General features: G+C 43.4%; 1 protein-coding gene across 1 annotated transcript in view; it reads right to left on the reverse strand.

The window, feature by feature from the left end:
- LOC144147057 (uncharacterized) overlaps window positions 1-18640 on the reverse strand; it is a 173977-nt gene that overhangs the window by 67848 nt on the left and 87489 nt on the right. The window contains exons 8-11 of the mRNA XM_077679086.1: window positions 18429-18585; window positions 6886-6968; window positions 4737-4873; window positions 2349-2511 (exon numbers count right to left, since the gene is read on the reverse strand). Coding sequence (XP_077535212.1) covers window positions 2349-2511; window positions 4737-4873; window positions 6886-6968; window positions 18429-18585 — 540 coding nt within the window. The remainder of the gene's footprint in view (window positions 1-2348; window positions 2512-4736; window positions 4874-6885; window positions 6969-18428; window positions 18586-18640) is intronic.

The raw sequence follows: 18640 nt of genomic DNA on the forward strand, positions 1-18640 counted from the left end.
AACAACTCTCGATAACGAACTCGAAAGCGCAGGAACTAGTTGCAAAACATTAAAATATGAAAGTGTCAAGTTCGAAATTTAATTAGCAGAATCGTTAAAATTGATTTACAGATCGAAAGCAAACCACATTTTCCCGTACAACATGTCAGTTCTCGAGAAAACACTTAAAATAGAAGGAAGCCCAAAAGTAACTAAGAGGAAGCAAGGTTGCGGCAAAGACTCAATTTGCACACTCAGAGACGAGCGCGGTTACATTACGGACAACTTGAACGAGATAATAAAAGTACAACAACAATTCTACACCAGGTTATACGCCAGCGACGTAATACCATAGAATACAGCGGAGCGCGAAACCTAAGCTTGCCCGATACACTAATAACTAAATACGAAGTATAAGAGGCTCTCAAGGGCATCCCAAGAGGAAAAGCTGCAGGTTATGACGGCATGACCGTGGATCTTTCAAAGGAAAGGGGAGATATTGTATTGGAAATGCTTGCCGCACTTTTTTTAAATGTTTAAGAACACTAAAAGTGCTCATACCTGAAAACAACAAAAATAATTCTCATTCACAAGATGTGAGATAACGAACAGCTTAGTAATTATAGACCAGTTGGTTTACTGTCTGCGAAGACAAGGTGTTTATCAAAGTAACAGTTAACCACATAAGTAAGAGGGGTGGTAGTCAACAGCCGAAAGAGCTGGTTGGGTGTAGTTAAAGATTCGGAACACTGGATCACATGAATGTACTCAATCTACAAATACATAAATTCGCCGGGTACACTAAACCCCTCTACATGGCTTTTATAGACTATGAAAACGTGTTTGATTCAGGACACACCGCAGCCGCGCTGGAAGCATTAAAAGGCTATGTAATGTAGTGCACCTGCATGAAACTTCTGTATGACATATATAAAGGATGTGCCTGCAGGACAATTCTTCACAGACCAAGTGACAAATCCCCTATCGAAAAGGGCGCTGGCAGGGATATACAATCTCGCGAAAACTATTCACGGCATGCCAGAAGAGGTATTTAGGAAGCTTGACTGGGGAAACAAAAGAGTACGGAAAAACGAGGAGTGGGGAATACTCGAACCATTTGAGGTTTGCAGATGCCGTAGTCTCTCTGATTTGAGTAGGCGCTTCACCCGTAAAAAAATGCTTGAGGGATTGAGGGACTAAATCACAAAGAAAAGCCCTGGGACTAAATATAAATATGAGTAAATTAAAAGTGACCATGAATGAACATGCTGAAAGCCGCCTCTTTAGTTGATGTAAGGACGCACTAGAACAAGTACGAGGCCATATCTACCTCGGACAGGTTATCAGTGCTGACCCTATTCCCGAGAGAGAAATTCGGTGCAATATAGGCATGGGTTGCAGTGCTTTCGGCAAACACTCCCAAAGAGTTAAAAGTGAGCTACGTTTATCACTCAAAAAGGAAAGCATACAAAAAATACATTCTGTCCGTGATGACATATGTAGAGGAAAAGTAGTGTCTTGCTAAGCAACTTGAAAGCAAATTAAAATAGCTAAATGGGCCATTGAATGATAATAAACAGGAGCAATACTTATGTACAGGAAACGGGCTTCCTGGATCAGGAAACGAGCTGGACTAGACGACATCATTGTTCACGAAAAGAAAATCAAGTGGACTTGCAAATGGCTGGCCGTGTAATGAGAAGAAATAACAACCCTTGCACTACCAGGGTAGCGGAGTGGATAGCAAATAGTGGGTCTGGAAGGGGAACGCCAATTACTTGATGGAGAGATGAAATATGGAAATCGGGGGGAGGAGTGAACTCGGGCAGCACCGAAAAGAAGAGGTTGGAGGTCAATGGGAGAGGCCTTCGTTCTGCAGTGGGCCCAAACAGGCGGATGGGGATGATGATGATGATGATCATGAAAGCTAAGGTTAGCCATAAAGTTGCAGGAGCAGCAGAGTAAGCCTAGTACCTACATTTTACGAGCTGTGATCACTTAGCACTATGGATTCTTCTGCTAAGGTACTATGCCAAATAACATGCCGAATCAAAAATAGGTGCTACAATTTCGCACCGATTTTAAAAATACAAAAATAAACAAGCCCTTGTGCAAAGACAATTTCGCGAAGGCGGAAAAACAGGGGCGCACATATACGTTTACTGAGGAGAATACAACGTTTCGTTTTTTTGTCTATTATTTGGTAAGTGCGCGTTTATGTCCAGGGGCACTGCCATGAATTATCAGAGGATCGCCTTAAGAAGGCAAACACTCTCCCGAGTGCATCATGCCACAAGTCGACATCTGTTGCTGAGACATTGTAACTTAGAAAAGGTAAATAATGGAAAAGCTCTGTATGAGCTTTCTACCTGGATATTGGCGTCAAGTAACTGCGGGTACTTGGTTAATTCCCGCACGCAGTCCACAAAGCCCAACTTGACGGCAATTTGCAGAGCTGTGTCGTGGTTCTTGTTTGTAGCATTGATGTTTGCTCCTTTGCTCAGTAGAAATTTCATCATTTCTGGTTGGTTGCTGTAAAAAAGACATGGCCAAAAAATTAAGACCCCCTACCATGGTTAAAGTTTGGTTAGAAAAACCTGTGTTAGATGATAGGTTCTTGGTTTCGGAAGTTCCAAATGTATCTCACATCATCCGATGCTTTGAAGGATGGTTTTCAGGACGCATTTATTCTAAGCATACACCTTCTAGGACCCAGTGGTGGGCAGCCTGGCACCATATATTCATTTTTTCTACACAGGTCTCTAAAAGGCAACTCACCCTGCCTGAGTAAATAAATGTATGAATGAATGTTTGCCTGATGTTTCTTTTTCTAATAAAAACTTGTGTCACGGTGCGAAACTTGTTCTGATAATATAGGCAAGTAATAAATTTGCAGTACGTTTTCATCTAAACGAAGGATTGCTTCGGAATGCCTATACACCGTGACGATCGGCTTCAAAGAAATTATACAGTTGAAGCAAATGATTTTTTTTCTGTTTTTCAATGCGAGCTAGCGTCGGAGTACTTTCTCCACCAGGGATCTATGTGGGCTGGATTTACACGCATCTTTACACAAGTAACCTTGCAGTATTACTGCCGGTTCTGGCTTTGTCACTAAAACTGGTTGTGAAGCCGTTATCACTTAATCTGTGCACAGAGCAGCACGGTGGGCGCACACTATGCTTCGAGCGAGATAATCTCAGCTGCACTCTCACCCCTAACTTCTAAGTCCACTCCAACGTAGTTTTTCCCATGCGCTTATCGGGTTGCTGAGGAAACTTTTTTCTGCGTACACGGGGCACTTTTGCCTAGCCATATATTAATATTTTATAGCTCACTTTAAAGGTTCCGAACAAATCTGACAATACTAGTATTTTTACGATACCAGCAAAGCACGCAATAACGCTGTGCTGCACACAAGAGTCTGTATGTGAGTTATCGCAGCAGTTAAATCGAAGCCAACTGTATAAAAGGGTTTGCTCCATGGCTATAAACTTTAGTTGCTTTTGGTAAAAATACAGCGTCTTATCGGTTGTGCGTAGTAAATATAATATTGTGCTTGGATGGGCATTTGGGGGACAGTAATGAGGCAGGCAGCAGTTCATTGAATTAAGCACTTTTCCTTATTGCGTGATGTATCCACGTGAGCAAAATTGGTTCAACAAGAAAGCCTAAGTGGCAGTTTCTATTTCTAGCTACTCGCGACATTCGAGCACTAGGCAAACTGCAGAAGCCATCAATCACAAACTCTGTGACGGTAGCTTATACGGCTGTGTGGTTATGTCCTGAACCTTAGTACATCATAAATTCTATCCTAACAGATAAACAAGGTGCTGTCCATTCTGTCACAATGGAAGCCCACATGTGGACCTTACACAAGAATTATGTAACTGTTGTAACTTCACTGTGAAAAAATATTGACAAACTAAACAAAATTTATTGTTATAAAAGCGGCGTATTTGCGCCCAGTTATCGTTTACTTGGGGTTGGGAAAAGGTTTAAATAACGCGCCATTTTCTGGTAATTATAATGAATAAAACTCGCTTTGTAATAAGGCGTTTTTTGCTGGCCTGGAGTGTGTCCACAGAACTCAACTGTACGAAAGCCAGCCAGCCAAACACCCAGCCATGAATAAATATCCAAGTTAGCCCCCATGTAGATGACACGTATAGAAGGGCAGACGGGGCCGGCGCTGTTTTGTTTGTTCAGCTACCATTCTATCTTGTTTTAGATGTTTTAAAGCGAAGCCTCCTATGACTTACTGATGACGTCCACTGATGGCGTCCGGCGCACGGAAAAACCTACTGCAGGAAAACCAAATCTTCAGTAAAAGATTGTTGAACTGTGAAGCTGTGTCTTGTCGAAAGCCAATTACCTAAAGGTCCAAAGTGAAAGTCCAAAATTGAAATCGTTATGCTCTCTAGGCCCTGCAGGAAAGCCAAATTACAAAATGAGTTTTCACGAAGGCACATCTAGTGCACCAAAAAAAGGGCTTCCCATAATCATAATAGAACATGGTCCCTTGCGTTATGAAGCCGAGGTTTAGCCGATTGAGTCATTCCGTCACCGGCGATAGAGTTTGGGATTTGTACTTTGAATTGGACTCAGGTTGCATATCAGGAGGTTTCGGGTTTTAACCGTCTGTCTGTTCAGAAAATGGTTTTGGTTTTTTACGCCCGCCTATTTTATATGTGAACGCGCAATAAAGTGCGCGATCATAGTACATTTTTGAGATAAGATTTGTATAACACACTTGCCTGTAAGCCGCGTAGTGGAGTGGCTTGTTTCCGCAGGAGTCTTCAGAATCTACTGCAATGTTGCCGGCAAGGCTTTGTTGGATTAAATCCATGTTGCCGGTAAAGCAGGCGGCGTGCAGGCAACAATGTGCAGGCAACTGAAACGATGTGTTTTTATAAAGATTGTTTGGCTGAAAATTTTCCAAATAACATGAATTATGGCAAGCGACGATGACGCTCCGGTAGTGGAACCTGCGACGAGTGACACGAACGGAGCTTCTATTGATTTACGCGGCCTAAAACATTTCTGAAGTGTATTGCAGCTGAAAAAATGTAGCGAGAGCGCTACATTACTTGTTTTACGAAAATATACTCGTAGGTGTATTGAAGTATTGCACCACAAACCAATGGTACCAACAATTCTATTGGCTATGAACGCGGGTATGCGGAGGTATATTATTTGCATTGCATTCAAGGCGTCATGTTTTGGCCGCCACGCCTGCAGTTTCTCTTAGAACGCGGGAATGCCCCGCCCTTGCTTCTCAAATGGCTGCAAAAAGAATGAATGTGTCGTGTTGACACTCCACGGGCTGCCACGCGTCGTGTGGCTTCGAACATGGGTATGGGGGAGCCTGACGTCGCCATTGGGAATGCGAACGCCCGACGTTAGCGCTAACGTTAGCTTTGGTGTTTGGCGTCGTCAAATGGTACTAGCCGCGCTACGTACAACGAATTTGACGTCGCTTCTAAAGTTGTTAAACTAAACAGCATTGCTATACAATCTTATTGTTGAAGATAGGTTTAACCATATTCTCACGTACGCAGTCAAATGAATTTGTCAGTAAGCCCCCTTTCAGCTGCGGCGCAACATGACCATTCCAAGCTCCGACATGCCCTCTTTAGGGGATTGGCCTGTAACAGTGACCACCACAGCCAGATACTCACGGCCGGTTCTTTAAGTGGGCTGCACCGTCAACACAGCCGCCCAAATATATGTTTTCCGCCACAAAGCACGTTAGGAGTCCGAAGTGTCTCTGAATTTTGAAGCCCGCCTTTGAAACTTGCTTTTCTTCGTGGTCCCGGGTTGTCGAATGTTCGTGCAATTTTTCGAATCTCTGTCTGGATACTTTGCGGTGTGTTTACGGCTTCAAAATGCGCCTACAACATATTGAAGTTCCCACGGCAACATGCACGGTCTTATTACATCGACCTAGTATTATTTGTCAAGCCTGTTGTGGTTCAATTAAAGCCGTACCAGTATTTCTTATTTGACGTACGGTACCTATTTATTATGAAACCTTAGGCGGCACCAGAATCTCTTCTTTTAAATACCTGGTAGTAGTTCGGAACTATTGTATATTTTTAAAACTCCTATAATACCGGGACATTATTATCTTATATACCGGCTGCTTTCCAAGGTAAGGTTGGAGTGTTACGGAATATTCAGGTTATATGATTGAATATAAAAAACAAAGAATCGGTATGCATTACATAACATTATTTATATTTCGCCAAGTAGCTTGTGTAGCTGTGCAATGCATGTTATGGACTTTGCACTCAAAATACATAAGTTACATAATATAGCTCCTTCTAAAGATTTCAGTTATACGATGGCGTGTATTCTGACATGAAAAATTGAGTATGGTCTCACAATTCTCTCCCAAAACCGAAAAAGCTGCTTAAGCACCAACATGACGATTCTCTAACTTGTCCTTTGTATTCAGCTGAATTATTGATGTAAGGCAATGAACCAAATTTTAAACCACGGGAATGCCACTTTGCCGTGTTTGACTCCTTAGTCCCAGTGCAAACAGTAACTACGATTTAAGGGTTGCTCAACTCTTTAAATATCTAAACTGCAACCATGACTATTGCTGGGCCTGGTTGCGCCTAAAATTCCTGAATACATGGTGTCCTGCTAAATAGGTGTTTGCTTACTGCTATATATTTCAGATTTATTATGCAGGCTGTACATGAACGTATTCACTATCGGAACAAAAATGTTAAAAGTAAATTTTAACGTATAGGGGCAATGCCCGTACTTTATCTTCAAAGTAACAGGCATTCATGCAACCTTTATTTCTGTGTTTTCTGTAGCACTAGGAACAGTAGGCATGCAAACACTGCTAGTATTACACGTATTCGCCTTGATAACTTGGCAAGAACTCACCTCCCCGTCCTTAAGTGTGAGAGTGTGGCGAATGAAGCGCTTAACTTCCTCCGAAATTCTGTACGGATGAGCGGTTCTTATGTCTATAAGAAAACAAACCGGGAATATTCAAGCAAAAATCCCCTGGTCAGCCAATACTCCCCACAGAATCCCGTGTTCAACAAAACCCGCACAGAGCCATGTTTTATGAATTATAAAGAATGTTAGGTACACCTGGCATTTCTGCGATCTTTTCCTCTGCCTTATATCTACTGAGGTGCGCAATTTTCTTGAAGTTGGGGTTAATATGCTTCCTGGTCGCATCGTAGAACCTAAGAAATATAGGCGCTGGAATCACCTACCGCTAAAGTTATGCAGCTTTCGTGTACAGGATTTTATACTAGGCGCATACGGAGGCCTGGTACCATATTAGAGAATTTTATCTGACCGTTCTTGAGGGCCCGCTCTCCTCAGATAACAAGCGGGAGCGACATTACGCACGAGTGGTGCGCCCGGTGGGAGCGGCGTTGCGAAGCGAGGCCCCGCTCCGCTCGCCGGGTCCACTGAGCGTACCGTCCCAGCAGATTACGCTCCACGTCGGAATTCCAAGCTGGCTGCCCCTAGCGAGACGAGCGCGCTACTGCGAACTCCGCTTCTTGAGTTAAAACATGAGCGACGAGACCGCGAAAGCGCCTCCTAATAAGCAAAGATGTCACACACCTTAATGTGGTTCAGGACGGAAGCGATAAACGTGGAAGCGCAAGGCTACTTCTATGCAGTTCCCAGAAAGAAAGCCTTGTCTTGGCTATTCGAAAGTTAAACGGCTTCTTTTAAATGATTTAATACCATTATGTCGTGTCAGCGAATAGTTTATGTACAAAGGTGAAATAATGCAATAAACACGTTATGTTTAATTCGTTGAGTCCACAAAACATAAATTCTTATATTTCCTTTTCGACGAAATTTTTGTTTACCCGCCCACAAGGCATGAACGGTGACAGGAATGACTCCCTGCTTAGGGAGATACGACAATCGGTCGCTAAAAGACTTCATGCTGTTGACACACGGCTTGTGGTGAGCGGTCCATTGGGAGCGGAGCGTACCGTCAAAAACGTTCAGCTAATACTCTGTATAGTTTAGTCAAACCGAAGGTAACCACCGTACCACACCATCCTTACTTTTGTCGTGATAACAGCGACTGCGCGGTTGTTTTTATTGCCACCCGGAGGCTGTAGTGATCATTCACACAGTTGAGCAGAGCTTGTATTCGAGGCGGCGTTTTTGGCTAGCGGCGTTTCTCCACCATTCGCTTGCTGACATGTGATCTGTGCTTTTTTTCTTAAGGTTGGCCTGTAAAAATAAGGCCCTGCTAACTTAGGCGAACGTTGCTTTTTCATGTTATGTTCTTCTAAATTTATTTCTTTTTGACACACTTAAATGTACTAGGCTAGGCGGCAATAGCGATTCTTTTGTAAACGATATAGTAGTGGCACTCCTTCCATGTACGAGCACAGCATACTCGTTTCAAACAACGATGTTTGTAGCATGCTCGCGCAGTAAAGGTGGCAACCATACATGGCGGTACGGCTCAGAAGACTCGTATAATACCGGCCGGTGCCTCAAAACAAAAGGAAATATCAATCCTACTTAAACATTTTGTGCGCTTGCACAAGCCAGCTTACAGACCGGCCAGGAAACTAAAAATAATGCGTCGTCATATTCTTGTGTATTCTGCACCTCTACAGAAAAAAAGCTCTTACGCCATGCTTGCAGCTGGTCACGGAGAATTTTCATGGCTCCTGGCAAACAATACAACACACTAATAGCGGAAGACCTGGAAGTGTTTTGGGTGGGGCCTTTCTCTATTTTACAGCATTCGGAGTGGGCCTGCTCTCTTTGCTCGTAAGCTATTTGTATACAGAAAAAGAGCCCGTATATTTGCACGAATAAGCGGCGCAGACTAGCCTTCGCACAATATACAGCGAAAATATGATAGTTCCCCCGGAGACACAACAACAAAACAACCACAGTTATGTAAAGTCAGACTTGAAGGGGCATATGTGATTAAAACACTTATATTACAAGTAAAACTCTACGAGCACGGTAAATCATGTGTGGCCAGACATGAAACAGCAACCAAAAAGGCAAGAACCAAAAGGGAGCGTGACCCTAGTAAGGGAGCCGACAACTGCTGGTCCCTAAGGTGACAGCAAGCAAGAACATTTCGCAGCGCACTCCGTGATCAGGGTGCTCAGCAATAGTTCGCACAGCACTCTTTGCAGAACTAAGCAAACTATTGTAGGGCGATTTCAGATAAGATGGAACGAAGTGTGACTGGTGGATCTCTACGGTTCGCTCGAACATTTCTTTATCACTCGGTGATTATGCCAATGTCGAGATTCCGCAATATTTTCACCGGGAATTTTGATTTTGTCAAACTGCAAAAAATTTTGGAACGCGACAAGGTGTACCCCCGCTGCTACATGGCCATGCGCCTCTGCGAACTTTAGCGACGCCGAGGTGCGAAAATTTTTACGAGGGGCAAATAGCGAATTTTATGCTTAATTTAGGCCTGGTTTAAATTTATCTAAAAAAGGTTTGCTACTTTCAAGGCTACACATGTTTCGCAACAACGTTTAATTCGGCTCAGAGCACATGAGCCTAAATATTACAAAAAGTACTTAGAACACAACTTTCAAACTTTACTCATGTGTGCTCCTTACAATTCTCAATGAGCTCTCCCAGCAATATAATTTGTACTTCCCGGCTAAGATGCAACGGGCACGCGAGTTTGAAGAAGAACACTGAAAAACAAATATTCCAGGAGTTAACATAAAAAAAACATTTTCAATTTTCCTGAAATTTTCCCCAGAGGTAGACCTTTCTATGTACTTGCGTAATCATCAAAATCATGTTGCATCATTTTGTTCCTGGAGCACGTAGAGCGCGACAAATGAGCCCTCTTCGCCCGGCTTTCTACAAGGTACTGTAGTGATAGCGACTTTCCGCCGATTTCTGTATATTATGTACCTTTTGAATAAAAGACAATGAATGCTTTACGGATATAATTAGCGAGAATATAATAGAGAAAATGTCACTTTCATGTCGATGGTGGCACCATAGCAACTAATGTGTATCCAAGTTAAAGTTCATTGATTAGGGAAAACCAACAAAACCCTTAGGTTAAGTTCCATACATAAAAAAGCGCTGTTCGAATTTTTCTGAAACTCTCCCAACGTGTTGACCGCTAGATATACTTTTGGTAGTAGTAGAAACACGTTGCATCATATTGATACTGGAGTATTCCCTTAAAAAAGTTTTATCGCCTTGGTTTTGAAAGTTTATTGAGTTTTGTCGAAAGAAATTAATGATTTCTTTTTAAGTTTCTATCGACTCTGCCTATATAATTTCAAAATTTATTTGGCCAACGCGTTCCTATTGAAATGGGATAAAGAGGTTCAATAGACGTTTTCTATCGAGTACTTATTGAAACTTGATAGACTAGATCTATTAAGTTTCTATTGAAGTTCCCTACAGAGTTTAAAATGAATATACATAAAACTTTTTATTGAGTCTCAAAAGACTTTTTCTAACGAGTACTTATTGACACTTCGAAAAAAAACGTTCCTGCGTTTTTGCAGCCGCCCCTTTCCATAGGGGCGATTTCCCGTGCAAGCCGGGTGAACTTCCAAGTGTTGTAGTTCCACACAAGGGCCGAGCGCCAGGCCGGGGAGTCGCTTGTACCTATTTTACCGGTAGGTGCCCGGTGCCACGGAGGCACACGAATGCACATGGTGCCTTCCACAGCCACGGTAGACGCTCAACTCGCAACCGCCTGTGGCAGGACATGCCGCCAGACTCTTTCACCCCTGGCAATGGCGCAACGCGGCATGATGGCCGGGGGTCCCGCCAGATGGGCAAGGTTTAGGGGCCTCTCAATTGGGTAAATGCAGCTTTCCAGGCGTGGATTCCCCTCTCAAGGGTCCGCACTCGACCAGGGACGCCAGTACCCATTAAATAAACCGGTGGGTGCCCGGCAGTACGAGGATTCGAACCCAGTACCTCCCGCTTACGATGCGAGTGCTGTACCTCTGAGCGATCGCTGCGGTCGCGAAATATAATTTCGAGACCGCAGCGAAATATTTTTATATAAATATAATTCGAATATAAATATAATTTATATAAATATATTTCGAAAAATAATTTGTAAATTCATGTAATTAGGCAATATTTACCGGATTTAAGTTTTAATTAAAACACATTAGAGTTCACTTTTTGTTCATGATGTCTGTCTTCAATTGGTTTTGAAAGCCTGTATATACAGCGTTCATTTTTTCTCACTTTGCAAGATTTGACGATGCCCTATATGTAACAAAAACTATATGTAACGAGACCACTGACCTATATGTAACGAGACCACTGACTACAACAGCGCCGGAGAGTGCTTCCCATTCCGGAATGGGGTAGCTAGATCTGGTGTGATGGCGGACTACAGCGCACTTCCCTATCATGTTAAACAAAGAAGCATAGTCACCTTAGTGCATTTCAGATCTGACATCACCCGTACGTGCAAAACCAGCAGGGAATTATTATCTTTCGCCTTTTTTGCTAGTGCCGTGGCAATCCGCAGGCTCTCGCGTCGGGGCAATTAAAATTGATTTTCGACATGCATCTCCGGCCCCGCTCTACATAGCTGCCAAAATTGCTGGGAGTGACCTCCACAAAGTATTGAAGCCAAATACATAATTTTTTAAGATGCCAAATTTGGTGATCGCGGTATATGCATCCTTTAACCTTCATATGTAACGGACATTTTCATTTTCCGTGCACCGCCTCCGTCGAAAAAACTTGGATGAAAAACTTCAAAGTGAGCCAACAGAAACTCTCTTGTGTTATCACGTTAAAACTTCCATAGAATTTCTAGTGAGCTTACATTGAGTTTGTATAGTGAAGACCCTACAAAATTTCAAAACAGCTTTCATAGAGTAGACTCCATGCAACTGCTATTGAACGAGTTCAGTAAAATGTGTATAGAATCTTTATCGAGCCTGCTTAGATTGAGTTTTTATAGGCAGGTCTCTTTTGAAATTCCATAGAAATTTTATAGATATGAGTAGAGTGAGTTTTTATAGGGAGGTCTCTTTAGAAATTCTATAGAGATCTTATAGAGATGAGGAGAGTGAGTGTTTATGGGGAGGTCTCTTTTGAAATTTTATAGAGATCTTATAGAGATTGGGAGAGCGAGTTTTTATAGGACGGTGTTCTTTAAAATTATATAGAGATCTTATAGAGATGAGGAGAGTGAGTTTTTATGGGGAGGTCTCTTCTGAAATTCTATAGAGATCTTATAGAGATGGGGAGAGTGAGTTTTTATAGGGAGGGTTTTTTTTTTTAAATTCTTTGGAGATCTTACAGAGATGACTCGTTAGGTCATGAGTCTGCCATGAGTTTCTAATGGGTTCCTTTAGACTCTTTAAGAACTCTATAAAAGTTTAATAGGATCGCAACATTCATTTTTGTAAGGGATTTACAGTGCACCATTTCTATAAACACAAAACCGCTGGAACGTAACTCTGGAAATGCACGCAAAATTTAATTAAAGGATTGATGTTCTTCAGGTTCAGTTCTTAGAGCTGCCTCTTGATTTTTTAAAGCGCCGACTCTCTTCCTTTTGATATGTATTTCGCCTTATGCCGAGCTAATCCATATCGCCAACACACGGGATTCTTGCACAGCGCCATTCTAAATGCGCCGATATTCGCTTTATAAAACCGAATATTTCACAATATGAGAAGTTACACACATTTGTGCTTTATAGTTTGCCCAGAATACCGCGCGGTTTCCTCCACATAGCGACCCCTCTTTTGCTTACTCGCACGCACGCGCACCCGTGAGGCGCTCAGAGTGATTGGAGATGGCAAATCGCGCGGCGCGGGAATACTTCGCAAATGATAACCTGGAGTTGTTTACTCAAAGCCAGACAAAACATTCTGTGGGTTTTACGTGATGTCGAGTAAATTTGTTACGAAACGCTTCAAGACAAAGCAACTGGGGAAGTATGCCGAATGTACAGGCAACTCTATCTTTACTACAACACAGGGCGGACCAAGTTGGATGTCTTACTCCTTGCCACCTGGATGAGTGAAATATAAACAACAGCAAGAAATGTGCTCTTGAGCGTACATTGCCGACTAGCACGCTCTTATTGCATGCACGGGAAAAAGCAGGATCCTAACTAGAGATGCCAGTGAATTAAATTCTGCATTCATTTTCTGCGCGCCTTCAAATCAATGGTATTCAGGGCGAATCAGAAGTAAGCCAAAAGGGGAGTCCCGCGTGATGGAAAGACTGGTAATTCCTACAGAAGATAGGGTTGGGGGCGTGCAGGGGGGAATAGTGGCTGTCATGTGGGAGTCAGGAGACTGTATAAAAGTCACTTGACCTTAAGAGGAATCTCGAATGCATTTCCAAAGGATGTATGAGGCGAGCTGTAAGAATCTTTAAACGCCAGGCTACAAATTACAACATAAGGAATATCTCAAGATTTGGAATTCATACTTCTAGATACATAGCAGCTGTAGTTTATGGAATCCAATTCCGCACACTACCCATTAGTGGAGTGAAATGAACTTTAAACTATCGTGATAAAAAGAAAGGAATAGTGAGGTCCAGTGCATGCATTCTCCGACATTCAGTTTTGCCTGTGTGGCGTAAAATTTAAGGGAACGGCAGGAGGTGCATCTAATATGCAAGCAGCACGGCCTGTCTGCACCCTTTATGGAAACTCTAAATACGGCTAGCAACTTTTGCTACAGCTGTGATGCACACAAGTATACAATTTCTATAGGATGACGATTGCTTATGGCGTCGAACTTTAGCTCTGAAACTGAATTTCGCTTTGTATTGTGTATATTTTTATGTCAACCGCAATACTTTGACTTTTGTGCAAAAGAATAAGGAATTTATTTAATGTATAGCTATATCCTTTTTTACTCTCTGACCTTATCGCCAGGATAATGACTGACAGGGTTCCATTCTTATCCTTAGCGTGATTCTTAGGGCTTCATTCTTAGGAAACCTGATATGCTTATACGACAGGGCACAAATTGGAAAAGAGTGAAAGTAGACCGTAAGGGGCATGTGTGGGTGACAGGGACTGTAAGGGGTACGGGGGTGGATTTAGGAGTGCCGTACCTGTGGACGGGTAAGAAGAGTAAGGAGCAAATTGAAAACCTGGTTGCGTGCGTAAAATGGACATTCAAGACTTGAAACGAAGCAGGAGGTACTATTGGCAGGGGACATGAACGCCCATCTTGAAGATATAGACGGGTACACATACCACAACGGACATCTGATACTGGATATGTGTCACGAACAAAAAATGATCATAGTAAGTGCGGAATGAAACTGCTACGGTCAAACCACGTCAGAATGTGGCCGGAGACAGATGAGTATCGACTAGTGTCTCCTCCTGGATGGACTTTATCAATGGTTGGATGGAATGAGTATCGATGAGGAATGGAGTAACAGTCTGGCCAGTGCCCACAAACTTATGCAACTGAATTTTAGGAAACCGGGGCGCGCGAAACGTGACCGAGTTCGGTAGTACAGAAAGTTTAACAGTAAAGAAATTGCGGCTACCGCCAAAAGTATAGAACCCGACGTAGAAATAAATACCGGAGAAATATGGGAATTTGACAGGCCTATCGAAACTATGCAGGAGAAAGTAGTCAAGGCACAAAGGGCAAATAAATGGAAAGGAAAAAAAACGGCAAGAAGCTGGTGGAAGGCAGAAATAAAGGAGGGTATAGAAAGGCGCAAGCAGGCGTCTAGAGAACACAGCCAGGCCAAGAGGGCAGGGAGGCAGCAGGAACAGGTGGACATAAAATGGGAGCAACATAAGCAAATAAAAGTGGGAGTGCAACGGTTAGTGCAGGCGAAGATAAAGGACGACAGCGGGTGATGGGTGGCCAAATACGAGGAAAGGATAGAGACGCGTCGAAAACGTTTTGGAATCATGTGTGGGCATTACGGAAACGCCGGGACGTACAGATTGTACTACTACAGAAAACGCAGATTGGTAGATCCTAAAAGGAGAGCAGGCTTTGGCATAAATTCATCAAATCATCACTGATAAATTCTGTAAGGTAGATAGAGCGGCCCCGCGGCGTCACAGCGATGGAACGACGGTGAGGCCTGGACGTCTGGAGATAAGAGGGGGCAAGCTCAAGTGGGGAAATTCACATGGAAAGGTTCCTAAAATACTGCTGTGGGTGCGGATCGGATACCGATGGAGCTGCTCAACCAACTGGGACCAAAGAGGATGGGAAGGCTACTACAAGCCATTAGCACAGCTAGGGATAGAAAAGAAGGCAATACCGTGCAACAGGCCTACGAGTAGGATAAGCTTAATCTGTCAGGGCAAATGAGAACAGACTAAACCGAGCTCGTACAGGCAAGTCACCTTCAATCAATTGGGACCACAGAGGAAGGGAAGGTAACTACAAGCTATTAGGACAGGGACAGAAAAGAAGGAAATACTGGAGAAGTGGCATACTAGTAGGATGAGTTTAATCTATAAGGGCAAAGGAGACCACACTAAACTGAGCTCGTACAGGCCAGTCATCGTCGCGTCCGTGCTATGCATGTTGGAAATGCAGGCAGTAAAATTTGATCTAGAGCAGTGGGAGAAGAAAATAGAAGCTAGGGTAACAATAAAATGAGTTTCGAAAGGACAGAAAACTAGATGACAACGTATTTGTAGTAAGCCAATGCATAGAGGTGGCGGAGATGCAAAATGGACCTTTGTGGTTAGCCCTTCTAAACATTAATATGCCGTATGACAAAGTAGGCAGGGAGCAGCTATGGAAGACCCTGGAGAACGAGGTAGTGGGGATAGAATTTAACTTACTCAGGGAACTCTACCGGGAGAACCAGGTGCCAATAGTATGAAGGAGGGTAGCATACAATAGGCCGGTATTCACCTATAAGGGTTTGAAACAAAGATGTTTTCTTTATCCAATGCTGTTCATGATCCACATCGCGGGTTTAGAAAGGAAGCTAGAGGACAGCTTGATGGGATTCGATTTATCATACAATAAAAACGGACAGGTGGTGGAACCGCGAATGACAGGATTTATGAATGCAGGCGACATTTGTTGATGGCAGAATACCGGATGGGTAATCAGGGCCTGATGTATATATACGGAGAGGAAGCGACGCACCTTGGGCTATCCTTTAACAGAGAAAAACTCCCACCTCCTCTCGTGGGAAACCCTGTGTAGATGCGACGCATAGCGGGTTAACGTTGCAGCGTTGGACAGCGGAGGAACGGCGCTGGAACGATGGAGCGGAGCGGCGCAGGCACCGCGTTTTATAGGGCCCATAACCGTGAGGGGACGCGCCGGCGCCAGTGCGTCTGCCGCGGCTATGACGCAACACAATCCAACACAATCCACTTTAATCCACTCCAATCCAAATCCAATCCAAGCCAAGCCAAGCCAATTCATTCGAATCCAATCCAATGCCCCTCACTAGCGATGATAGAGTGTTCGCTATCGGAGAGGAGAGGGGGTGAGCGGCGGAGAGCGCAGCTCACGCGGCGAGGAGAATGGGGGAGGGGCGGACGCCGACAACGACGCCGACACCGGATGCAGGGACAAGGCGAGTGAATGAGATGCAGTCGCATCTAAAAGTTAGGGACCATGGTGTTCAGCGGCGAAACGTAGCACAAACCGGTGTCAGTTCAACAAGTAGAAATAAGGCGGGTGAAGGAGTAGGAATATTTAGGAGCGTGGCTTAACGACGGAGCAGATTATACGCATGTGCATGAGGCCCACCTTAACACAAAAGGAAGACGGAACGCCGCTATAATACAACATAGAGCACTGTGGGGCTGCAACAAATATGTGGTGCTTAGGGGAGTCTGGAAAGTTGTCATGGTACCAGGATAGATTTTCGGAAATTCAGTTATATGCATGAGGTCAGAGGCCCAAGCGGGCCTGGAGGTAAATCAGAGGGCGGTAGGCAGGCTGGGCCTAGGGTCCCATGGCAAAACTACGAATGAAGCGGTACAGGGGGAAATGGGCTGGTCGTCCTTTGAGGCAAGGAAGGCGCAGAGCAAGGTAAAATTTGAGGAAAAGTAATATACCAAATCATAATTTAGAACAGCAGGAGAGGATGGTAAACAGGTCTGCAAGGGCAGGCTGGGGGGGAGGCGATGGGAGTTCGAAACCGGGGGGGGGGGGGGGGGAGCGAGGGGCTAACTCATTAGGTTAGTGAAGGGTAGGAAAAATAAGTAGAATAACACGGACAAGTCGGTTGCTAACAACCGATGTACCTACACAAACGGAGGGCCTATAATGATCCTCATTATTCTCACGCTGCACACACTGAAGTATTGATAGGGTGCAAAGTGTTTCTATTTTTAACCAAGGTAAATTTACCAGGCAAAATGTTGGAAGAGTTTCACAAAAAATTAAATGGGTTTTTAAACTACCATGGTGAATTTAAGTGATCTGTCCTTTTTTACAAAATCCATATACTTTAAATTGGGAGTGGATTGTTTGTTGTGCCGACGTCGACATTAAAGTTGCCATTTTTATTTTATTGTCCCTTTTGTCCGCAAAGTAATAATTTGCCTTTAATAGAAAACATACATAATCTACACCAATGTGAGCGAAGTAACTATCACCACAGTACGTTGAGGAAAGCCGGACAGAAAGGGCTCCTTTCTTGCGCTGTACACGCTCCGGGAACAAAATTATGCGGCAGGTTTTTGACCATTATGCAAGTTGCTTCTAAACGGCTACATCGGGAGAAAATTACAGAGAAATTTAGAATGTCTTTGTTTTATAAGTAGCTCCTGAAACTTGTTTTTTCTGTTTGTTCTTCAAACTTGCATGCCGGCTGCGTTTTACACGCCCAGTATACAGTTTTAATATTACGTGTACGTATTAAGTATTGTGCGGAGCACACGTCAGTAAAATTTGATAGTTGCAATTTAAGCACTTCAAGTAATAATTACGCTCGAATTTGTAACAAAATTGCGCTTACATCCGGTTTTGACCTCTCATTGAGAAAACGTTTATCTTTAACAGCAGAAAAACATTTATTTAAATGTACTCCAGGCGTAAATTGAGCTCACAATTTAATAGTTGCCCCTCATAAATATCTTCGTAGTTAGACGTCGGAAAAGTTGGTCGAGGCGCACGGGAACATCGGCGGGCATACCCATTATGACGTTCAGAAATGTTTTACTACTAGACCAAATATTTCCGGTGGAAATATTTTTGAATCTTGACATTAGCACAATAACCGAATGATATAAATTTTTCAAGCACATTGAAGAGATGTACTTGCCACACTTTGTTCGATCTGATCTGAAATAATGCTGTACCGTTACAGATTTGTTTCAGTAGCTCTGCGTAATATATTGAAAGTTTTTTTGTCGATATTTTATAGCAGTTTCGGTGCAGTGCTGAATTTACAATTCCCCAAAGCCATTTTGAAGCAGTGCATGTTTGCCGATTAGAGTAACAAATTTACACGCTGCCACAGCTTACCTTCACTACATGCGTCGGCCCTATCAACTGGTTGGAGAAAGCGGGACTGGATGCACCACCCAGGGCCGTCAGCAAACTCAACAATAACGTCCCCAGCAGAGTTCACGTCAACAACTTTGCCAGGTTGAAGGAGGCTGTCGAGGTGCGCCGCGGCGAACTGAAATACAACGTCAATTTAGTTTCCCACTAAAACACTAGTGCATATCACGTTT

The sequence above is a fragment of the Haemaphysalis longicornis genome, unplaced genomic scaffold, assembly GCF_048455015.1.
Source record: "Haemaphysalis longicornis isolate Haplotype H1 unplaced genomic scaffold, Haemaphysalis longicornis Haplotype H1 scaffold_7, whole genome shotgun sequence".
Lineage (NCBI taxonomy): Eukaryota > Metazoa > Arthropoda > Arachnida > Ixodida > Ixodidae > Haemaphysalis > Haemaphysalis longicornis.